A 25662-nucleotide genomic window follows, 5' to 3' on the forward strand; every position below is an offset into this window, starting at 1 on the left:
GCCCAGCCAGTTTCGGGATGTTGGTAGCAGCTATGCACCTTGTGCCTTTTGTTACCCTCAGGAGTGAGATTTCAGCTAATAACACCACTGCCTGGGGAAAACAGTCGATGTTCAGTGGCTCCCCCATCCCTTGTGAAAGGAGAGCTCGGACTTCATGCTTGTCTTCCTTAATTTCTTCTCCTGCCTGTGGGGTCTTAACTGCTTATGAATAAGCTTTGTCCAAAGATGTAGGGAGAAGGAACCCAGATCACATCCAGATTAACTGTCCTGTTCTGAAGTTTGCCTGTCTTGTTTTCAGAGGCGGGGCGGTGGATTCAGCAGCAGATAAGGGTAGCAGCCATTCCTCAAAGGAAACATTTGTTTCTTTTTTCCCCTGTGTCGTCTTATCATTTCAGTCTCCTGTCTGGATTAGAGCAGTTGCGTTCCAGAAGTGAGTCCGTGTTTAGGGAGACAAACCAAGAATGGCCAAGCCCCTTCCACTTGCAAAAGTTGAATTGCTTAGCTGCAGAGCAGGGAACCTGGACATCTTTTTATTTCTAGGCAATGGAGCACTGGGCTCCCTGTACAGGTGTTGGAACAGAGCAGCTCTCCGAGCAGCTCTCAGGGGGTGCTGCAGACTACGTCTGGCCAGAGTGGCTGCCTCTGCCCTCCCTCCCAACATCAGTGTAGCAGGTAATCTCCCTTTTGGAATAGCAGGAGCATGCCTCCAGGCTTGAGACGCGTTGGCGTGGTGGTGGTGGTGTGGGGAAATTCCTCTTTGCATAGCACATGCCAGGCTCCAGCTATGAAGTGCCTGAAGTGCCAAGGAGGGAGACCAAGTCTTCGTTGTGCTGGAATTCTGCTGTCGATTTGTAAAGGGAAACTGCCAAAGAGGTTGGCAGTTTAATGAAAACACTGAGCTCCTCTGGTCTTTCTGTAACATTGGAGCTCAAGGAGTGCAAGTTGAGTTATGCTGAGGAGGGGACTTATACAGGTTGTTGTTTCTGATGACTTTCTAGTGTGGTTGTTTCTGGAGGAATCCTTTGTTCTCCTTCAGCTTTCTGTGGATTGTCATTTATATTATAGCCTATTAAACTGTCTTTGTGCTTCTGAATATTTAATCTATTTAAGATAATAGCACAGTGTTTCCTATCATTTATTTATTAGTACTAAATGCTGCCCACACTGAGGTAGAAATAGACCCTATTCCAAAGAACTCTCAATCTAAGATATATAAACAACATACAGAGGATAGCAGAATACCCTATTCTAACCACTAGGGACTCTCAAGGAGATTGTAGCAAGACTGGAGTAGAGGAGTAGTGGTACTGGAAGATGCAACTAGCATCCCCTCTAGAGACCAGAGTTCAAATCTTGTCTATTGTCACCAGTGAAGATGAGATGGGTAGTCTTGTTGTTATACCACAAAAGCATGGCAGACATGCCCAAGAAACCAGTTCCTGTTTGTGTTCGTTCTCTCTCTCTTTTCCTGGGGCAAGCCAGTTCCCCACTCTGGGTCTGTTACACCCCATCTATAAAAATCAGGAATAATAGTTTCCCACTCTTGTGAAGTTCCTTATGTATGAACAACACACACTATGTAAGTTTAATGTATTATAATTTATCGGCATTAAAATCTCTGACATCTAGTTCTCCCACTGAAGCTGACAATGAAAACTGAAAATGGCACAGTGTGTTTTCCTGCTGGTGGCAATGAATGTTAAAACAATGGGGAACAGAAGGAATGTAATGTCTTATTGCAATCTTCAATTTTAATTTCGAAGCCCTGCTCGAATCATCTAGCAATTGTCAAGATGTGAAATGTAAGATAGCATGAGATGGCTGTGATCATTTGTTACAGAAAAATATGTTTGTGCATTCTCAGTTCCCTGTCCAGAGTTAAAAGCTGTCACTGGATTTTAAAGAAGTGGCTTGATAAAGTTACAACATATAATATTTGTAGCTAGGCCTGCAGAGATAAAGGCAGTACAATCTCTTGCTTCTGGATTGAAGCCGGTTTGCCACAGGGGTTAGGGAAGAATGCAGAATTGGCCAGTTGCATTTTTCCCCTTTGACCTTCCTCCAAAGCATCACGTGTTGGCTATTGCCCATACCAGAAGACTAAACTTGATGGACTGAAGGTCTGATCTGGTATGGCAGAAACTATAGTATGTCCAAGAGAAGGTTGCTGGATCTTTCGGTTGCCTTGGAGGAAATAATGGTACAGAGAGGCTATGTTGGTGTGGCGAAATGCTTCTCCTGCCCTTTCAGAGCCCAGATACCCCACGGAGGCCAAGTGATTACACAACTAGATTTAGACTGCTGTGTGGGCTAAATTCTCTTGGCTTTTCTCTGAGGTGAATTTCACTCTGTGTTTAATGTTGGGTAACACACAAAAGGTCTGTTTCTCTGTGTGCTGGACAGGCAAGAGGCTGTAGAGTGACATAGCAAATATGGGGATGTCTAAGGCATGCATGAAAGGATAAGTGGTCTGGCAAGTCTATGAGGCAATAGATGAGGATATAACCTTTGAGACTTATTGTTTTAGGTTTTTTTTAAAAAGACCCCCAGATTTGCTACTGGGCTTCCTCTCACTTCCCTGTTCTATAGAGAGGAAAATGCTATATTTTCCACAGCTACAGTGCTTTCTGAAAGGGCCTTCACTGTCTCTTGTGCATTTCTCTTGTAGCATGACCTGGTGACATATTCTGCTATGGATGCTCTAGATAATACTTAGTCCTGAGTGCAGGGGACTGGACTAGATGACCTCTCGAGATCCCTTCCAGTTGATTCTATGAGTCTATCCCCATTCCAATGAAACAAGTGGTTCTGAAAAAATGACTTGGCCTGTGAATACTGGTTACATGCCTCATTCATTGGTGAAGTGGCCTTTGGGTGAATCTGAGTCACCTTTACCTGTCTGTCTCTTTTTTGATAAGTTGCAAACTGGGTAGTTGCTTGTGAATCAGAAGCCTGCACACACTGCCCCAGGCAGTCCTGATACCCCAGGAACATCTTATCTGACCCATTGACGCTGTCTGGGAATGGGTGTTTTTCTGAGAATGGACAAATCGAAGGTCTGTGTTTCATTTAGCTGTACTTGGTTCTTCTCACAAGTCTCTTCTTGAGAGAGAGACTATTTCCACTATGCAGGAGTGCATTTGTTTATATTCAGGAGTCACCCAGAGAGACCTAGAACCAGTTCCCAGGATTGGTTGGAAAAGTGGAATAGGCTCGAGCCTGGCATGGCTGAACATGCTCCAAGGGCCCCAGGTGGGGGTACTGCCCCAATTTACTTGCCAAGTGAGGTTCCACTCTCTCGTATGTCAGAATACTGGTTTCGGCTAAGCAGGTCATCACCACTTCAGTGAAGATAGGACTGAGAAGAGGTGCATGCTAGATCTCAGCTTGTGAAATAACTGGCTATGATCATGTGTCCCAGCAAGGGAAATTGCTCTCTGGGCTCCTATGACCATGGTTTTGTTCCTTTTAAATGCCTTGTTACCTTATGGCCATTATGTCAATCCCCTCAGCCCTTCTCCTCTCCTGTAAGGACTGGGCACCATAGCAGCATGATTCTTTTATTGCCTTGCATTGCTCCGAGTAAATGCAACATTCAGATTATGTTGGCCATTAACTCGTAGCAATAAGCAAATAACACATTAGAAGCTTTGCTATTAAAACATTTAATGCTAGCGTTAAAGCACTGCAGGGACTGCTACTTACATTTCATAGGGGAGCGGGGAGGCACAGTGTGTATTCTCTCTGTCCAGCATAGGTCTGTCCTCTCTCTATGCAGGTACTGCCTGTAGGATGTGTATGTAGGTTACTCTAAAGCTGCACATTGTAGGAGTGGGGTGGGGGGAAGATATTTGGTGATGCATTTAAAAGAGCCTTGTCCAGTTCCACTCACCTGGAGGAAGCAATTGGGGTTTTTTGGACAGGTGAATGAATTATTGTCAATCTCTTATTCCAATCGCGGTGGCATGGAGTGAGCGAGTCCTTGTGCCTGGCAGAGAGTCCTGGCAGTGGTACCAGGCTGAGTCAAACAGAGCCCCGAGTCCGAATGTTTCCTCTCGTTGGGAGTTGCAATATGCTAGTCTTGTCTCTCAGACAGTATTTTTATGTGAGCTGATGGTTGCCAAGGTAACAGAGGCTTAGGGGAGTCTCGCATCTACGTAGCTCGCTGGCCTCTGCAAGCGCTGGGAGCAGATGTTGGATGGAATCCTTGGAGCCGGGGCTGACAGCACAAACAATGCTTCCAGCAATTGCAGCTGAAGGGTGCTGGAGAGACCGGTTTGCCTAGTCGTGCTTGGGTGCAAGGGAGCAGGTTCAGGGCTTGCTCTTTTTTTTTTTTTTTTTTTTTGGGGGGGGGGTTATAATTTAGTATTCTTGTCTCACCCCACAGGGGTTTCTCAGCCGTCGGCTTAAAGGCTCCATCAAAAGGACAAAGAGCCAGCCCAAGCTTGATAGGAACAGCAGCTTCCGGCACATTTTACCTGGCTTCAGGAGTGTTGACAATGAAAGGTAAGGGAACGCGTTGTGCGTGTGTGCGCGCGGGAGAGAGAATGAGGTTATTGATTTCCTGGGCTTGCTACTATACTGCTCATCTCACTTGGAGCATAGGGCTAAATGTGCAGTAGAAGTGGGCTCATTTAATCATAGTGAGAGGAGATTTTAATTTGCAGACGAGCATGCAATGCAAATCCACCCTTTTTAGGCTATCAGGATTAGAAACCCATCTAGTCTACTTTTTTTAATTTGATGATAAACTCTAAGCCCCTGCCCTGGCATGCAAATAGCTCGTAGATGCAGCTGCAGAAGCATAGAGATGAGGCTGAGGGAGGGAGGTGCTCGCCGGCTGTGTTACATTGAGCATTACAGGGTCACACAACACTCTGCAGACAGCAATGTTTAACCATATCAACTTATCACTTCCGCAAATCCCTCCTTCCCCTGGCCATCGACCCCCCTCATTTACTGGGCTGGATCCATCGGATGCTTCTTCCTCCTGAGCCGTGACAGGAGCTTTCATTCGGGAGAGGGTGTGTGGTGGGGAATGTGCAGATGGATCAGAGGAAGCATTTGACATGGGATGGCTCGCAGGAGAGACAGATTAAAAACAAAATCAAAGGGGGTGAAATCCAGTTTTTATTCATTCTGAGCTGGAATGAGATGAGCCAGTGAGAGAGCCCTTTATCTGCTTTATAGATGTACATATGTGCGTGTTCGTGTGTGTGTGTCTCACACACACACACACACACACACACACACACACACACACACACACACACAGACAGAGTGATGTGTATTTCTATATGAACATATTTGTTTACTGACTCTCGCAGATCGAGGTCAGAGTTGGCTAACTCTGACTCTATGACCAATCATGGAAATGAACCAAACGTTTGCTTGCAAAAGAGGAACCTTTCAGCTTTAATGTGAATCTCAACAGAGAGTGACACAATAGGAAAAAGCCAAGAAAACTCCATGTATGAAAAATAACAATGACCAGATGCTAAGGATGATGTAGATCAACTGTTGGGAACATGTTGTAGCAATAGTGGCTTAAAAAATGGTGTAGCCTTTGCTTTGGAATCCGCTTTGTACTTCTGTTTTAAAAGCAACGACATTTTATTTTTGGCTTTATTTATTTGGGTAGGGAAATGGGTGTTAATTTTTGAAGCCTCATAAATGACAACAAGTGGTCTGTATTTTTCTTTGGTGCTGCCTACAAGCATCTCTCCTAGAATCTGAAAGTGAAAGGGCTTTGCTGAGCAGTGCGGTGCTGTATTCCAGAGGTTAGCATATGGAGAAGGAGAGCAGATTTGATGCCTCTGCTGAGATTTTCACATCGCCTATAAGTAGGGCAGCGTGTTCTGCATGGAAGCCAAGTGAGTCTAGTCAGGTGTCAGGGGAAGAGCCTGTGTTGCAGCTGCTCTCAGAGGAAGAGCTGGCTGCATTAGACACAGTTTTCTCTAAAATATACATCAAAAGTCTAGTTAGAAGGTTTGTTTCTCTGTGTGAATAGCGACGTGGGTGAGGGGACTTGACTGTTTGTCACTCCTGCAGGGCAGGTCAAGGATCCAGAGTAATCACCACAAATTAGGACTTGTAACTTCCTATCCCTTTTGTGGATATGTCTCTCTGCCAGGGTGAGAGTCTTAGAGCTCTTGGGTTGTTAGTCTGCTGTCAGATACAAGCAGACCTTCCACAGCCTCAATATTGGCGGGTTCTTTAAGTGGCTGTTGAAGGTTTTCAGTGCAAGTCTTAAGGGATGGGGAGGAGTAAAAGTGACATTCACTAGCAGTGAACACAACCACAGGTAGTTGTGCATAGGAGAGCGAAGGAACTGAAAACGCAAGGTCTTCTGTTAGTGCAGGCATTGCCACATCAACTTCATCTGCCACATACATTTGTGTTTTGACTTGTAGGGGACCAGGCAATGCTTTTTTTTTTTTTCCTCTTGAATGCAAGTGCCCAGCCCGTTGAGCTTTGATAGTTGGGTCAGACCCACAATACTCGCTAATATCGTTTTGCATAGGACTAAGTTTGCCAAGCCTCCAGGATTGTCCTGGCATATCAAGAAATTACAGATTAATCTTTAATTAAAGATTATGTCCTGTGATGAAACCTCCAGGAATACATCCAGCCAAAATTGGCAACCCTATGTAGGGTTGTCTTTGTTGACTACTGTTCTCCTCGAGGTGAAAGAAATCTCTCGGCTGCATCTGCTGAGCCTCTCAGAGCCGTACCCCAAGTTTTCTGTTATGACTGTTAACTTAATACTCTTGAAAGTTCCCATGTCTACAAAAAGCACAATATACTGAATTCTGTATATAAAAAGACATGAAGGTTTCCCATCATTCTTGCTCATTTTCCACTCTGCTTCCTTGTGTTCCCTGTGACCCAAGAAGTGTTTCAGAAGAAGCAGCTTGGATCAGAACATCTTGCCTTTTAAACATTTGGTTGGTGACTCCATCTTGTATTCCAGGCCGATTCTCCTTCCTATCTGGTGTGAGAAGCTGCAATAACCATGCATTATTTGTGCGTACCAGAGCTTCATAGAATTTTGCTGGGAAAGAGATGCCATGGCAAAAGTAGAGCAAAGCAATGGATTTAGTCGAAATGTGTGTGTCTTAAATATTACCTCTGGCAGATTGTAGTTGGGTCTGTGTGTCAGCATCTCTGTTATGTATCATGAACCTTGGTTGCTTTTTTTCCTTTGATTCTCACACATCTTGTCTATCCAGCTGTATGTGGTACAAGTGAATAAATAGATAGTGTATGCATGCACACACTCAGAGATTCAGCCAGATAGAATATTATATAAGCATGACACACACACGTATAGTGCATACAGAGTCTGGATGTAAAAGGATGAACCATGTTTTCTTTTATATAAACAGACATATGCATATGAACTTGAATACATTATTTAAATTGCAAAAAGCAAGTGGTTACCTACCACAATAGGGAGAAAGTCTGTGTGATGGGAGTTTTGTTACAAAACAAAACCAGGAACCATTATTAAACATGGGAAATGTTGGCAGAATGTCTCACTGGCACCGGTGCAGAATTGCCTTGTTAATTTTACAACAGTCTGGCTTTCGTACTTTATATTGGCACAAAGAGAGAGGCCATGTTCTCCTGGATGGTCAGAGAGCTGCTCTTAGAGGAGGGATGACAGTTCTGACATGCCGGTTCTCTTCTTGGCTGGAGTTGAAATGGCATCTGCAAAGGTTCCACTTTCATATCCAGGTGTTTATTTGTGAAGTTGGACAGTGGCGTGCGCGTGTGTGTGCGCGCGCGCAGAGCAATTGATCCTCAGGGAAATAAATTTTAATGAACTCTCAGCTGACCCCTTTTGATTGTGTGTGTTTTTTTTTTGTTTTGTTTTGTGCAGAATGTCTGAGGAATCCTTCAAAGTACTGTGTAAAATATACCACAGACAACCCATCAATGTATTAGTTTGTAAGATTTCCAAAGATTTCCTGTGTGCCTCGCTCTGTTGGGTTTTATGTTGTCTGGAGAGAGACGTGAATCAGTACCGGCCTGCCATTCTGTAGATCCAGACAAGGCGCACTTTGGTCTTACACTGAATTGAGTAAGTTGCGGTGGATAAAATCCAAGTTTTGTGTGGTAGGTGCCAGCTCTTGCCATCCTTGCTCATGCTGAGTGGTACCTTACTCTGTGAAAATCCCCCCCGATTTCTACTCCGCGTAAGAGTGGCAGAATTTGACTCAGTATGGGCAACTATTCATCAGGAGATGTGCATTAATCTGGTGCAATCAGATGCAAGGTATAAATGAGGGATGTGGAATGAGCCCTCCTGTCCATTTGTTGGCTAGTCAAATTGCTCGTTAGCAGTAAAAGAGGGTTCAGTAAAAGCAGCTGCGGCTTGATTTATTACAGTGACGGACAAAGTTTTTATTGTGGAAATGTTTGTCTGAATGTTTGTCTTTGTATCGGCCACTTTGGAATCTGCCACAAATCAAGCATTTGGCGAACATGTTCTCCTTAATTGGACCTCTGTTCTTCCTTTAAAATACATGATGAGTTAGTGCTTAGGACAGGTCTGAGTCACAGAGAGTGGAGTTGGGTAACTAAGGGGGAGGGGGATTGCTCTGCGGTAGTCATTAATTACTGTTGTTAGTTTATTTCCAATTGATTTTTATTATACTGACCTTTTGAAAAAAATATTCGAAGAGAAGAAGACTCCCAGGAGTTGAGTCCTTTTACATGGGATTTTTTTTTTTTAGACTTAAGTTTATAAGCAATGTACCTGATCCTTCTTCCTCTGAAATCAATGGGAAGACCTCCCTTGATCTCAGTGGGATCGGGCTGGGGCTCTCATTTAGAAGGGAAAACTGTGTGTCTGTGTTTTTTCTCTGCTCACTGCTATAATGACTGTTGACAGTGTCCTGAAGTCTGATTGCTCTAACTCTCAGAAATGTATTGACAGGGTCTGACTTCAGGAGCAAATGATAGTCCTTAGTTGTAGGGTTTCCTTTTAATTTGAGGATTTTCAGGAGGGTGAGGGAATGGATTTGCTGGTTTGGTCATCTAGAAATGGAGGACAAGAGTGCCCACCGATAACAGGTGAGGCAGCCAAGCTTGCTAACATAAGTGCTGGCACACTTGGTCTGACTTGGAGCTAAATCACAATAAAATTGAGATAATTAACCATCTGTTGGCGTGTGACATGCCTGTGGCTTTCAACCTGACTAAAATGGACTGCCACGTCTCCCATCTGGGATCTGTGTATGACCCTTGTTCAGGCTCTCTAGTGTTTTTGGAAAACATCCCGTGAATGGCAAAGATCCTGTGTTGGGGCTTTGTCACAACAACAGAGGGTATTTTAAAAATATCCTCTGAATTCAGTGCTGTCCAACATGCTGGATTCTCAGCCTGGCAGAAGGAAGTTCCCTCCCTTAGGAAGGGTCTAGCACGGGCAGCAGCGCTACATGTCTCCCAACCGCACACCTCAACCTTAATTGGAAGGAGCCATGTCTAGAGTCCGTAGGTCTCTATGTTTTGTCCCAACTTTGTCTTCTCTGCTGAGTTAACAAGGAAGCTAGCTGTGGCAGCTCTTTTCTTTGATACGCCAACCTGTCCCCTGGAAGCTAGACTGAGCCCCAAAAGCATTGCTCTGAGGCCCCCGGAGAGCCATCAGGTGGTGGTAACTTTCAGTCTCTCCCAAGCTGGGGTGGATTTGAATTGGCAGCCTACAGATGAAATAGTCCAGTTTTTCTTTATGAACTCAACTCCAACTCCATGTTATCCTTTTACTTCAGTAAATTAAGTTTAATTCCTTTTTAAAAGAATAAACAAAAATCAAATTTAATTTACTGAATTAACAGACTAGCATGGAGTGGTACTTTCCTTTACAACTGATCGTTTAGCACAGGATAGGTTTTTGGCTCTGGGTGTCATAGTTGTAAGGTTTTTGTTGCTGGAGATTGGGTTTCTTTTTCTTTGAGGTTTTTATTTTTGCAGTTATGAATCTTGGTGACTACATGGCAGCTGCAGCTAGTGCTCCACACAAGGTTAAAGGCCTGGATTTCTTATCTCATCTCTCATATTTAAGGCTTTGATTTATACCTGTCTTGTTAGAAATCATTATATAAACTAGAGCAGAGTTAGACTAGGCAGTTGTACAGTCTACTTTTCATTGCATGAATACCCTCAGATTACATTGACTTGGTGAAATGTCATTCCTTTACTTTTTCCACTTTTATTTCCCTGTGCTTGTTAATCTGGTATAAACCCACTGAAATTAATGCAATATCCCCTAAATGTTTGTATGGTGTGAAAGGGGAAAATCCCATCAGCTCCTTCTGTATATGACAACCACTGTTTTAGCCTGTTAAAATGATCATATGGTACTTCTGTGTAAAGATGTAAGTTCATCAAACACTTGGGACCTTTTGTACCTTCTATTATGAATAAATACAGAAGTAAATCAGCAAAATAAATAACCCTCCAAATTGTTTAATTCTAATATTGATCTTTCCCGAGTATACTTTTCTGTGCATACCTAGAACTCATTTAAAATTAAGGGACATTCAATTACAAAGAGAAAAGGAGTACCACAAGTCCTCCTTTTCTTTTTGCGAATACAGACTAACACGGCTGCTACTCTGAAACCTGTCAATTACAAAGGTTTGTGGTTATTTTGCAAGTTCTCTACATAATTCCAGGAGATAACATTCCATTTAAGCTTTTTTTTTTGTCTCTACAAAAGTCTGAACATATGGCCAATTGTTAAATGAGCCTCAGTCTTGGAAGGAATGCGGCGGTGAATTTAATGAATAGCATTGAGGACTTACAGTAGTTTCTTCCCCCCCCCCCCCAAATCTTTTCTGTGTCATAGATTCTTATTCACAGCCCCCAGGGGGGAGAGAATATGCGCAAACACCGAACTATGACGCGTTTAATTCCTGGTGCTGTGCTGAAGCTGTCAGTGCTGTGGATTTTCAAGCACTTGAAAGGCTTCTTTTGGCACCGTGGTAGAGTATCTATCACTTCAAAAAGCTGCACCGGGCTAGTAAAGTACATTGGAGAATGAAATCTTTTTTAGATTTAAATGCCAATTGTTTATTCTCCAGGAATCAGATCGGCTACATTTCTATCCTAGTGAAGGTGGTTGGGCCTGATGAGAATACGGTGGCCTCTGAACCTGTAGGGTGAAGTCTGAGAGAGTCCCTTTATTTCCTGTATGAGGAAGGATGACTCGTATTGCAGAACTAGGCCACTGGCTGGCCCTGCAATGCATGAGTGCCTTTCAGAGCTGTGTTAGGAAGTGCCATACTGCTCTCTCCTCCTGCTACTTATTTGAATAGCATGAGGCAGTGAGGGTTTTCAGGCAGGTTCAGTTATTAAAAGCAGGGTGCTCAGTCAAAAGTGAACTAATAGTGCGCTGAACACTGCAAACGGGCCTGTGGCTTTCCTGATGACAAGCCTGCTTTCCAAATGCACTGTTCAGGCTATCAAACTTGATGACACTGTGTATGAAAACCATTTAGCTCTATCAACAATCAGAGATTGAAATGCAGAACACAACATCCTAGGACAGTGAGAAAAAAGGAGCATTTGACTGATAATTGGGTCCGTTTTATCATGCAGTAGATGGTGTCTGCTCCCCCCCCCCCCCCAATCAGTGAACAATAACATGTGGCTAAGATTTAAGGGCAATGATAGGGTTGCTGGCCTCCTGTAGTACCTGCACTTATTTCCAGGCAACCTTGTCTAGGAATATGCAAATCAGCCTGTTAATGGGATTCCTTTGCACAATATTTCATGAACCAGAAAATTAATTACTGGTCTCTAATTAATGGCTATCTTGAAAGACTATGGTAAATTGAAAGAGGGAGCTGCTTTGCAGGAAGAGAATATCTGTTCTCCACTGAAAGGTAGTGTTCATCCTCTTTTATCACAGCATTAAATAAACATAGAGTCCGGGTACTCAAACATTAAAGAAGGGAAGCTGTTCTTAATAGTAAGAGATTGTTTGTTTGTAGTTTGATTCACAGGAAGCACTAAATCAGAAGCAAAGGTTCTCCTTTAGAAACGGAAGTATTCAACCATGTAAAATACTATAACTTCCCTTATACAGGTGGCTTAGGTTTACACCATGTTGACAATAGTATTTATTCCCCTTTGGAATCAAGTTGATGCTGTAGTTAATGACGGATGACGGGGGCGGTATTTGCTTGAGTCAGTTGCCTGGTTGGGGATTCGCTGAAGGAATGCTGGGAGTGGAATTAGCAGTTTTGTTCTTCATGTGTAATAGGGATGGGAGCATTTACTATCAGGGTGTTGGGGGGCTCACACCTCGTCTCAGTATTGTTTGCCTTGATTTTTTGTGTCTAAGGAAACCCAGTGAAGGCTCTTAATGAGTGTGAATGGAATGAAGATCGGCCTATTGTCAAACCTTACACAGAGACAGGCAGGGCTCAGTTGTTTCCGTGGGGAGTGCAGGGTGCATTTTGTGCCTCTGAGGCTATCCAACATAGACATGTTTGACCTTCACAAGGAAATAGGTAGGGACTTTCCTTATGTTACTTACCCAAGCTAGCTGACTAATTTGACAGGGAATTTGTATTGGGTGCCTTTGAAGAAAAGGCTGATCTTCTCCTTTAACGTTTTTAAGCCAAGATGAACTGTCCCAGTGAACGAAGAAAAAAATAAAGGAAGTGGGTCAGTTGGAATTTGGGATTTGTAGTGATTCTAATTTTCTCCCCTTGTGGGTTTGTATGCTTCCCAGTTTCCCAGCAGCCCAAACAAAACAGAGCACTGTGGCCCCATGGGGAGCCCTGCTGACACTTTGATTTGTCTTGAAGGCATCTAACAAAATTATAAAATCCTTCCTACTTAGCCATATGCGGTGCTACTGTGATAATTGGCTTCATGAATCTTACAATTAGCTTGCAAAAAATATGGCTTTCGTTCCTGACCTTTTCTGCATAAGCAAGACTGTTGTTTCAGGGCAGTCTTAATTACAAAATATAGCGTTGTGTGAGGATAGAGACGACACCCTTGTATCGTTGGCTCTAATTTGACGAGACATCATAATGGGGAGTTCTCATACCAGGAACACCGAATTAGTGTAGCGTGAAGCTACATTTCTCTCTGCCCACTGAATAAGGGGAAGTTAATTTCATGCTCTATCTTTTTGACATTGGTAATCAAAGCATTGTATTGAAGCTGCAGCTGGTTAGCCTTTGAATAATGTTTGGTAAATAAATATAATTGGAATTCATTGTTCTTGTAGAGAGGTATCAGTTTGATCAACAGACTAAAGGAAGCTTTCCTCTCATCTTACTAATCTTGAGTGAAATTGTGGTTCAGGGTATTGGATTGATGCTCCGGGGGTCACGATTCGTCCATCAACTGGCAGGGACAGTGCGAGCCCCTTCACCACCACTGTTGTGTTTTACCCTTTCTCGGGTGTGTTAAAAGAGGATCACCCATTCAGTCCTTGTCTTTCCTGCTAAGACTCAGATCAAGGGTGCCAATTAGTTCCCATTGCAGCTGATTGCAAGATGATTGTATGGAGCCAGAAATATTTGTAAATCTATGAGTCTTTGTCATGGCATTGTACAGCACATTGATAAATGTTGCCACTGATTGTGTTGAATTCTTCTTTAAAATCTATTGATATTGGGTATGAACCAGAGTATAGTGTTTTTATTGCTTATTAATCCCTTTGTGTTCCCAAACACGCCATTTATTCTCACTTTACCTGGTGAGATTTTCTTATGCAATAAACAAGTCTACTCTAAATTATGTTATGCCTCCATATAGCAGCCAGTCAGTGTCATTAATATTTTCTAATAAATCCAAAGACTACAGAAATGTGAGAATAAGAGTCTTGATAAATGACTCCCCCATGGCTCTTGCACAAGAAAGGCTTTTTGTAAGTCTAGGGTTTTCCTGTTTGTTTTTACTTATTTCACATTAAACAACTAAAAGACACAGGAGAACCCTATCCTCGGCCTAGGCATCCAGACCCAAAATGAACCCCTGCCCCCCGCCATGATGAAAATACTACTTCCAAACCTGTCTCTCTTTATATTACATCCACCACTGCAAAGTCCGAAGAATTAAGTGTCCTTAAAATTGTATGCAGTGATATTGAGCGCTTCAAATCTTCAAAGCACTGGAGTTACTACTCAGGAGTCCCTGGTATCCAAACCCATGTGCATCCCACTCGGCCATACTGCTACCTTCTCACTGTGTTGTCGTTCCAGCTGCCTGAAGAACAAAGGGTTTGCTCATTCCAAGTCCTGTTTATAAAGCAGTCGTCTTTCTTGTAGAAAGGGAGAGTTTTGTTCACAATGAATTCTGACAAACAAATCCTTTGGTAGTTTACATTCTGGGCGGGCTTAACGATGTGAAATTATTTCTTGCATAGTGTATGAGGAGCAGAAGGAGGCTTTTGGGGACTTCAACTGATTCCTGCATATGCCGTGTATATACAGCTGGGCCTTCTAAATAATTCTCTGCTGGCATCTTTTAAATGCTCTGGTGTTAAAATAGTGATGTATAAAGAAGGTAGTTAAGGAGAGAAAAGAAACAGATTGGGAAGAATGGACTTTTGCCCTGGGTGTCTATAACTCATCGTGGCAGGATTGCATATTGAGAACTACATTTGTCAGGCAAGTGTTTGACTGTGCCTAAAAGTATTTGTATATGTAGTAGGTCCGTTGTCTGATCATTATTTTAGCAGTGACTACATGGGGCCTGCATTATAATAAATGGATATTGTGTGTAAAGTCATAACAGTTTAGTTACAGCCATCTGGAGATGTGGTCTAGTGGTTGGAACTTGGGGTCTCAGCATTTGGTCCACGTACATGCCCTGTGTATTGGATAGGATTGTACTCGAAGTGGCCAGCCCCTCCTTCCTCTTGCGCCATTGTGGCTGTACTCAGTTTTTAGTGCGCTAGATCAATCAGTGGTAACGCGACTGTCTCCTCAAGCTAGAATTTACACCTCCAGCTCTAAGTGTAGACGTAACCCGTGTAACCTTAGGTGCGTGAGTCACTGAAGTTTTCTCTGCTTTAGTTTTCCATCTGTAAAATGGGTTGCGTACCTCAGTGGAGATTCATACAGTTTAATGGATCAGATTTTGTTCTGACTTTCCCCACATTCACACCATTTGAAATACTGTGGTTGCGTGGCATTTCTAAAGAGAGAATTCAGCACATTATTTGTGTGGTGCCTCACGATTAAATTTGCTATAGAAGTATAAAGTGTGCATTAGGAATGATCATAATCTTTGGAAATCAATAAATCAGCAATCCCACCAGAATTTGTAAACACAGTGCCTGTATGTTGCAATCATATTTTTTAATGTGGCAATCTTGGCCTCACTGCTTTTTGTAGCAGTATCTAGTGGCTGATACTTCAAAAGAAGGCAAAACGGGTAGTATTTTATAATACCAGTAATTATCGAGTTGTGCAGTGCCTGAAGTGTGGGTAAGGGGCAAATCCTTTCCTGACCCCTATCCATGATCAGCATGCATGTACACCCTAGCACATGACAAGTGATCACTTTCAAGTAACTGGGGTTGGGAAGAGTGGCAGTGTTCAGGTTCTGTCCACACTCCCAGAGTAGCTGGAGGATTTGGCTAACACAGTCTGCAGGAAAAAACTTAACCATGCTGGTAAGTTAATTTTTGTTGTTAGGCTTCAGAATCATCAACTTGCTGAGATGTGCTCATTCGCACCTGCCAGCGAGGTATTATTTCTGGTGGTTTACCTGTGGACCCAGTAAAAGAACACCGCATAGGGTCACATTCTGCGGGGCTTTCTGTTGTGTGCCCCTCCCACCTCCCAAACCTGATAGCTAGAAACCATTTTGTCGTTTTAAAAATTAAACCTTAAATTCTGCAGAAATTGACAGTACGGTAATTAATTGTACGTAGCATTTCGGGGGGGCTTCCACAGACATCCTGGCTTGGCGTAGCCCCATTCCTCATATTATTTATAGCTTGTGTACTGCAAAGGTTATTATTTGTTATAAAATTATCTAGACCTTGTTTCAACGAATATGGATCTAAATCTTGCTTTAGTCCTCTGTGAATTCAGCCATAGCAAATACCTTTCTCTTTTGGTGGAAGGGAATGTTTAAGGTAAAGTTTGGTTTGAGTTCTTTTCTCTTCTGTTTTAAATTCCGCAATACCTTAATTTGCATCTTTCTGTGCAGGGGGACAGGAAGAGTTGCATATGGAAGTGTAACGACGGAGCCTGGGCAACGTTTACAAGCCTTTGTTTGAAGTTCTTCCAAAAGATACAGATGTTTGACATGTATATCTTGTTATCCAATTTCGTATTGCAGTCACCATGCACAGAAATTCATTGATTGTGGCTGGAGGCAACCTGTGCACTGAGCTCACTGTTGGCTGCTAGCTTTACAGAGCACTGGATATGATGATGATCTAGACTTGTGAATACAAAATAACTGTGTCAAGTACATCCATCAATTAGAAGAAAAAGCTAGGCAAAAATGTATCACTCTCCCCCTTCGTTACTCCACATGTTAACAGAGCCTTGTGCATATTATAGGGGACCTCTGTATTGAAATTATCATAATCATTAAGGAGCTCTCACCGATCGTTCTGCAGTGCGTATATATTGTTCCTGTAATAATATTACAGGCTCGTTTTACTAGCTACAATATTTGTGGATTTGATTTTTGGTACATTTACTGTCTCAGTCGCATTCTCTGCAGCAAAATTCAGACCTGTGATTTTTTTGAACGGCAGAAAGAAGCAAGAATTTAATTTAACCACTTGCATGTTCAGTGCATTTGAGCAGAAAAAATAACAGTGTGTGAAAATACCTTCCAGTTGCCTTGAATCAAGAAATAAATTTTGGAGCACTTGGCTTTAACCCACATGGTTTATACTTGTGGAGTAACGTGATAGAGGGATTTAGCAATTCATTTTACGTAGAGGGGAAGTGGCATTAATTCAGAAAACAATGTAAATGTATTAGTAATGCAAAAGCCATAGATTTTACATCAGGCTATCCCCTTTCATGTAGTTTTACAAATATTTCTGGCTCCATGCAATCACCCCAGTGTTCTGTTGCCAGTGCATGAGGGAATATACATGAGTGCTGCTTCCCCATAGGAATCCTTCCGAAAACTAGTCCTGCAATAATGACAGGTTTCAGAGTAGCAGCCGTGTTAGTCTGTTGAAGTGAGCTTTAGCTCGCGAAAGCTTATGCTCTAATAAATTTGTTAGTCTCTAAGGTGCCACAAGTACTCCTTTTCTTAGTCCTGCAATAGTTATCACGTGATTTACATAACTCTGTTGTACCCTGAATAATTAATATTGTGATGCCCTTGCTGTGAAAAAGTTTTGTTCCATTATGTATGTGTTTGTCACTGGCCTCTAGACCGTCTGGTGATATTTTGCTGCTTTGGAGATTATTTTTTTAGCTTTTTTTCCAGCATCCCTTTGAGAAATAAGAGCAAGAGGTTGGGGGGTCATCAGCTTGTATTAGCTCATTCCTCTCAGCTGAATGGGATCACATCCGATGATGGCATTCATTGTCCTCTCTGTGCATGCGAGTAATCCTCATGAGCATTAATGAAGGCCAAAGGCTGTCCCTGTCATGTATTGAATACATGCCTTAGGGTAGGTTTGTTTTTTCTGAGCCCAAATGCGACACTTCCCTGATGAGGAGTAACATGACTCCCATATTGCTACCTTACCAGGCCATTGTGCTGCCAGCTGCAGGCGCTGGCAAACCGATTCTGCCATTAGCTCAGTATGAAACCTGGAGGCTTTTCTGATCTATCCACATCTCTTGAGTCTGCAAAACTGGGCTGGAGATGTCATAAGAAGAGCCTCTTGTGAGCCTCCTGGCATTTCCAGTCATAGCTGGAAATAAGATGAGACCAGCTTTTCTTGTGACATTTCAGCAATTCCTGTCTTGGCTATGGCCAGAAACCAAAAGGGAGAGAAGACAGTAACTTGGGTCCATGTTTCCAGTACCCTGAAGTTTGGAGGTATCGGGATCTAGGGGGTTAGTTGGGGCCATTATAAAGAGAGGAGCCACCTGCAATATGTGACTATTCCTCTGTGCTTAGATTTGGAACGGGCAGAAAGTACAAGAGCATTCAAACTCTGGGCACTGGTTTGGACCCATTTCTGATGTTGACTCTTGAGAGATCTTAGAAGATGGGTCTGTAAGTCCAGGGCCAGGTTACTCCAGTTTCTCTACACGTGAGTGCTGAAGTGGCTGCTTTAATACTAGCCATTATTGGCAGGGATTGTTTTTAAATCATTGACATGACATTGTTTGTTTGTACTCTGGCCTTTTTAATGTGGCTTTTACTAGTTCTCTAAGTAAATATGGAGATGCTCTCTGTCTGTTTATGCAGCGATTGTGTTTTCAGGCTTAAGGGATTTTGACCAACAAACTGCAATTAAGTGTGTGACACTAGGCTGTGTGCTCACAAGTACCCTGCTGGGTGATGTACATTCGGTAGCACTCATTGGGTCCCTGCAGAACGATACATCTATTTCCTATATTGGCTTGTCAGAGGTGCTCTGCGTGATGTCTCCCTGACTCAGCCAGAATTAATATTCATTGTTCATCATTCAGACCTTATTAATTTGGGGCTCGGTAGAAGATTGGTGGGGGGTTGATAGATGAAAACGTTACTGCAAATTTGGACTCCCATTCTCTCCTCCTTGTTTGCTTATATTAGAGTCTACATTTTAGAACCGAGCCAGAATTGAAATCCTAGCATCCCATGCATGAGAGAGAATCCAATCACAAAAATGTTTGACTAAGGCTCCAAATGAGATGGCGACATTAAGCCTTTCTAGGGAGTACAACAGTGGGGGGGAAGAGGGAGGGGTTTGAGGCTTGCTTATCAACTGCACAGAAGAGAACAAAATTTGCTGTCCATGTTAAGATGCCTTAGTCCAAACCAACCAAGTACTCATCCATAGTCCATCCTTAAGAAAAGGAAATGGAATTTCTCTCTCTTCATTGTCTAGCTCCTTCCCTGCTCCAATCCATGCACCCTCTAGGCTATGATAAAGCTTGTTCACATTGTGCTATGGATATATGTAATGTGGGGGATAAACGGGAAGAACTGGAAATAATAGTCCATAAGCTAAATTATTACTTAATTGGTGAGATAAATCTCAGGACTGGAATATTGATATTGAGGGGTAGAGTTAGTTCAGGGAGGACATGCAGGATAAAAAGGGAGGAAGTGTTGTATTATACATCAAGAATATATACGCTTGTTCTGAAGGAGGTGAGAGGCAGGTAAAGATAAAAGGGATAAAAAATAGGGATGATGTCTAGGTCTGGGGGTCTACAATGATTTGGTGATCTAGAAAGAGGATGTGAATAAGGCATTTCAAGAACAAATAACAGAAATATCTAAAACACAAGACCTGGTAACAATGGGGAACTTAAACTACCCAGACATTTGTTGGAAAAATAATACAGCAAAACATAAAATTTCCAATAAGTATTTTACTGTATTGGAGACAACTTTGTGTTTCAGAAAGTGGAGGAAGAAACCAGGGGACAACCATTTTAGACTTGATTCTGACCAGCGGGAAGGACTTGGTAGTAACTCTGAAGGTGGAAGGCAATTTGGGTGAAAATGATTATAAAATGATTTCATGACTGGGACATGGACTTCAAAAAAGCAGTTTAACATACTCAGAGAACGGGTACCTAAGATCTCATAGGAAGAAAATCTAAGGGGAAAAGGAGTTCAGGAGTGCTGCCAGTTTCTCAAGGAGACATATTAAAGGCACAACTGCAAACTATCCTGATGTGAAGCAAAGACAGGAAGCATAGTAAGAGGCCACTATGGCTCCATCAGGAAGTCTTTAATGACCTGAAAATCAAAAAAGAATTCTACAAAAAACTGGAAAGATGGATGAATTGCTAAAGACAAATACAAAAGAATATCACGAGCATATAGAGACAAAATCAGAAGGCTAAGGCACAAAATGAGTTACACCTAGAACGGGATATAAAAGGCATATGGATAATGGAGTGGAGTGTATGTTTATAAAATTTGCAGATGACACCAAGCTGAGGGGCTATAAGAACTTGAGGACAGGATTAGAATTCAAAACAAATTGGAGAACTGGTCTCAATTCAACAAGATGAAATTCAGCAAAGATAAGTACTAAGTACTTCATTTAGGAAGGCAAGATTAAATGCATAATTACAAAATGGGGAATAACTGGTTAGGTGGTACCTGCTGAAAAGGATCTGGGGATTATAGTGGATCACAAATTGAATGCGAGTCAACAATGAGATGCAGTTGCAAGAAAAGACTAATATAATTCTGGGGTGCATTAACAGGAGTGGTGTATGAGAGAGACGGGAGGTAATTGACCTGCTCTTGCCACTACTGGTGAGTATGCAGCTGGAGTACTGTGTCTAATTCTGGGGACCACTCTTTAGGAAAGATGTGAACAAATTGGTGGCAGTCCAGAGGAGAGCAACAAAAATGATCAAAGGTTTAGAAAACATGATCTTTAAGGAAAAGTTAATAAAACTGGGCATGTTTAATCTTGAGAAAAGACTAAGGGGGACCTGGTAAGTCCTCAAGTATGTTAAGGGCTGTTATAAAGAGGATAGTGATCAATTTGAAGGTAGGACAAGTAGTAATGGGTTTAGTCTGCATTAAGTAAGATATAGGTTAGATATTAGGAAAAGCTCTCTAACCATAAGGATAGTTAAATATGGGAATAGGCTTCCCAGGGAGGTTGTGGAATCTCCGTTATTGGAGGTTTTAAAGAAGATTGGACAAACACCTGTCCTGGATGGTCTAGGTTTACTTGGTCCTGCCTCAGTAAAGAGGCCGGATTTGATGATTTCTTGAGGTCCCTTCCAGCCCTACATTTCTATGATTCAGTATCCTGCTGAGCCACTACCCTTCCTTAGAAGATTAAAGGGACAGTCAGGACCACAGTAGACCTAGAAGTCTTGTTAGGCAAGTAGAATTCTATCAGAATACATGAGCCCTCCCCAAGTAGGATGAATTTAAAGACTCGCAGAGTATGCAGGGTTTTTTTGTTTGTCTAGTAGCTACAAAAATGTTAGCCAACAGTTTATAATCTGCTTAACCAGTGAGACTGTGTGTAACATTGAATCCTTGGGGGCTTTTCTTGATTATACTAGTAACCGCAGCCTGGGTCTCACTTTGAGATAATTATCCTGATGTTTGAAAGTTAGCAAGTTCATAAAGGAAAAGGCCCAGCTGCATTCAAAGAGATTTATAGGAGTATGCTAGCAAACCCTCAATGCTTGGGGATTTATTTAAATTAGCTCTTTTAATTGCTTTCACACCTTCCTCCTCCGATATCAGTTCCAGGAGCCATCTCGGGAAGACAGTCTGGCTAATATTCACCACCACCAGTCATCTCTCTTCCTTTAGCTCGTTATCCCTGTTTGTGTTTTCAAAGAGATTTGAGCCCAATGTAGTGGGTAGGCAGAGGACTGGGTACCAGGGTTCTCTTCTTCTTAGTTCTGTCACCAACTCACTGTGTGACTTCGGTCAAATCGTTGACTTGAGCTTTCCACTTGATCTTCCCCATCTGTGAAACAGGGCTGGTAATTCTCACATAATTGACCTACCTCACCGGACTATCGGGAGGCATCCTTAATTACAGTTGGAAAAACACTCTGAGATCCTTCAATGAAAGGTGCTAGCAAAGAGCGATTTGCTCTTCAGATAACCTGGCTCTTCCTTTTGATTCCTAAGAACTAGCACCTTCCCCTGAACCATGGCCAGCTTTTCATAGTGTGGCACTGAGAAGTAGGAATTGTCAGACTGAATCAAACCAGTGACCCACCTACTCCTGTATCCTTTGTCTGGTAACAGCCAGTATCAGATGATTCATAGGACTCAGAGCATCCGTTGGGATGCAGGAGGGCCTAAAATAGATAATTATGGAATAAGCCACTTATAGAAAAAATGCCTTCCTGACCCCCTGCCAGATAGTGGTTGGCAAGGACCCCCCTCCTCCCAATCTTTCATAACTGCAGAAGTTCTGATTACCTATATAAATATAATTTTGAATCCTATAAAGCTCTAGACCTCAATGACATCTTGTGAGTGGCTTCCACAGGTTAATTATGCAATCTGACAAAGAAACAGTATTTCCCTTTATCAGTTTTAAATTTGCCGTCTTTCAGTCTGTTCTCTCATTCTTTTATTTGGCGATGGTAGAAGCACCCAGTTTATCTATGTCCTCTATGCCATTCATTATTTGATAACTCTCTGTTATGTCCCCTCTTATTCCTCTCTTCTTTAAACTAAACATCCCCCTTCTTTACACACTCCCTTGCATGGAAAGCTTGCCTTGGCTCACATCGTATTCATTGCTTGTCCTAATAAGTGCCTTGCACACATCCCTCAGTGCTGGCTTCAGAGAAAGCATCTTTTCTACACCAGTTGTTCTGAAAGCAGTGACGCATTTTTGTTCCTGCATGTGGAAGTCCGGTGTCTTGGCTGGTGCTCAGTATGTTGGTTTACACTGGTAGTGCAGACTAGGGCACTGTGGAAAGAAAACTGGGCCTGGTGTGAGTTCAGCTTGGTGATGAGAATGACAACAGCTCTCAGGAAATGCCTGCCGAGCTGCAATACTTGATTGGCTACAGCCTGGCTGAGGAAGGTATGGTCTGATTGCAGCTAGTGATGGGCCCCGCTGCAAAGTTGGGTTCCAAACTTCTCCCCAGCTCTGAGCGGTTTGGATCGGGTTTTTTTTTTTTGGATCTGGTTTTGAAGCAGGGCCTGGAAACAAAATTCAAAGCCAGATCTGAACATGGCCAAAGAGCTGGGGAGTTCAGATTCAGGAGCTCTAACAACAGGAGAGTTTTGGAGTCCCATGTTTTGCTAGATGCTGTTTTATTCTTTTATGCTAAAGAGAGGATCAAAGGGAAAATTACATGCAGGTGAACTGATAAGTCTTATTACAGAAGAGAACCTCTTTCTCCCTAGGGAACCTGGGCACCCATTACCCCCATGTCATGGTCTCCCCCAGGCATTTGGGTGCTTACTTAGTGCTGGTCTGCTGCTGCCAGCAAACTGTGACTCTGTCTTGCCTGTATTTTAATTTGGATGGAGACAAGTAGCCAGTGGTGCCTTGATGCTGGCATGAATCCTGATAACAGCCAGTAATAGATGTTTGCTTGGTGGCACCCAGCCCCAAGGCCTCTGATGCCTTAAGAGAAATGAGTAAAAACAAAAGGACAGCAAGCAGACAGAAGCCATTTGCCTGCAGAAGGGCCTTCAGCAGCCAGCCTACTAAATGGGCAACAAAGGAAGACGCTGGTTAACCCGTGCTGTGAGCAGTGCTTAGTCTGAGTCATGAGCCCCTATATCCACAGTCTTTCTCCTTGTCAGTGCTGTCAGGCTGTGGCCATGGATTGTGCCAGTGAATGGGAGCAAAGCAGGTGAGGAAGCCCTGTGCCTCGGTAGTAGCAGTCTGGACTGGAGTGTGTGCAAAGCCACAGTGCTTGAGTGGGATCTCCAAGTGGTGATGATTCGGGCAAACAGGCTGCCTCCCAGGGCAGGACAGTGCACCAGCATTGAGAGGGGGCAGCGTGGACTGGACAGCTCCGCTGGCCAATGCAGAGGAGGGGAGGGCTCTTGCTCCTCCTCAGACCTCTCCTCCCTTGGAATGGCTAGCTCCCCCTGGAAGCACTAGCAAGGAGCAGTCCTTGCATGCAGGGAAATCTCAGAATAGTAGCTCCCAGCATGAGGCTCCTTGTACCTTCCCAAGATCAGGCACAATATGGCCCTTAGATGGGGTGCAGTGTTAGCCTCTCGTGTGTCCGTTCTCTCTCTCTCCATCTCGAGGAATCTGCAGCCCTGCTCGTTTCGGAGAGGTACGTACCGTTTCATTAGAGGGAAGTGATATGGAGCTGACATTATGCAGAGGGATGAGTTATAAAATAATGAGACTAATAAGCATGTAAAATAATCTGACTGCACAAGAGTGCAGTCCATGGAACAGCAGCTGCAGCAAATATATTCAGGTTATCAGTGTGTGGCTATTCTGTGCTGAAAGGGCTTAGGCGTAATGAGAGTTACTGCTTCGTGGGAATTTCTGGCAATGAATAATGATATTTCCCAATAACAGCTTAGAAACCAGCGTGAATGTAGTGCTGATTGACAGCCCTGGAGATGTCCCTCTGCTTCACATCAGAACAGGTACCAGCCACATGGGCAGTGACAATGGTAGCTTCCCCCACATCACCCAGCCAGTGTGCCTTAACCCAACCTTGGAGAAGCCACCTCTTATGGTGAGAAGAAAGTCCCCATGACCTCCCTGGGGAGAATGTGCCAGTGTTTGTTGTGCTGGTGAGTCTGTGTCTTAGACACGTGCCACAGAGAATGGGACTGAGATCATCACCTTTATTTCATACAGGCAACCAAGGAGCAATCAGATGGTAACTTTTAACTACGGTTGATCTAATCTGGTGACCTGTAGAGCCCTGGCCCTACAACCCATTGCTAATTTCCTGGGCCAAGTGGCCCTGCCCTCAGTTATTTGAAATTCAGGTACATTAGGTTTCTGTGATTAAAGTACAAAGCAGCCCGTGGCGCGACCGCTCCCACCAATGTCAATCATCAATCTTCTAGCTTTGGAAGAGTCAAGTTTTTTCTCCGTAAGTTATTTCTCTAAATTAAACCCTTAGAATAATTCCCCTTCTTCCCCCACATCCCACTTTGTTCTGAATCAACATGTGGCATCCTCTCATGATCTTGACTCTGTGCTATGAAACAGGCTAGGGTAATGAATCAATACCTACAGAGATCCTGAAGTACACTGTGCCACCTGGCCATCTGGCATTTTTATATTCTCATCTGTGATGTGTTAAAACTACAGACCTTGTTGCTGAGAGACTGTAAAACTATCATTTGGCACCTTGAGTACTTTTTCTGGATGCTTTCCTTCATGCTATATTTTTTTTCTTCCTCTAAAGGCCAGCTCATAACATTTCCAGGATTAAACCAACATTAGCGAATGCACTCCTTAACAGTTAGCATCTGCTATTTGTGCTCCCCACTCTGAGGAACAGGGACAGTCAGTAAAATACATTGGAGAAATTGCTAATTGCATTCATCTTGGTAAATAAATTCTATTGAATCTATACAAGCCATTGTGTATGTCTCTGCCAATGTGTTACATGTATGAGAACTATAGCTGATTAAATAGCACAAAAATTATTAGCAAATATTTATACTAATAAACATGGTGAATTGGCTCTGCTGCTATTCATATAATCATATTATCATCAGTTTATTCACAAGTATTCTGACAATCACCAGTATATTTGTGAAAATATTTGTGAAACTCAAACTCAAAAGTTGCACAGATTTTAGCACCAGTGCTTGTTTGTCTGAAAAGTCTGTAAAGGGAAGTGTTCAGTGTTCACCATTTTCCTGTTTAAAAATGTGTAGTCCATTCAGGGACCAGAAACAACAGTGTGACTTGTGATCAGTTATGCACCACAAATAATCAATAGTTAAATTGAACTGTTTGCAAAGATCCCTTAGGCTGACATTTTCTGTCACAAACTAACCACTTAATACATCCAAAAAAAAATTGCGGCAATTCACATCAGCTGAGGAACTGCCTTCAGGTGCTTTTTTGGCCTGTTTGAT

The 25662-nt window shown here is 42.8% G+C and overlaps 1 protein-coding gene across 23 annotated transcripts in view; it reads left to right on the plus strand.

Moving 5' to 3' along the window:
* Nucleotides 1-25662, plus strand: part of LOC119844076 (DAB2 interacting protein) — a 494149-nt gene that overhangs the window by 297888 nt on the left and 170599 nt on the right. For 8 of the 23 annotated variants that reach the window (XM_043498926.1, XM_043498928.1, XM_043498925.1 and 5 more), the window contains one exon: nucleotides 4388-4506. The exons of the other annotated variants lie outside the window; for them this stretch is intronic. In XM_043498926.1, the coding sequence (XP_043354861.1) occupies nucleotides 4388-4506 (119 nt within the window). The remainder of the gene's footprint in view (nucleotides 1-4387; nucleotides 4507-25662) is intronic. 23 annotated transcript variants of the gene reach the window in all.

This window comes from Dermochelys coriacea, chromosome 16, assembly GCF_009764565.3.
Source record: "Dermochelys coriacea isolate rDerCor1 chromosome 16, rDerCor1.pri.v4, whole genome shotgun sequence".
Lineage (NCBI taxonomy): Eukaryota > Metazoa > Chordata > Testudines > Dermochelyidae > Dermochelys > Dermochelys coriacea.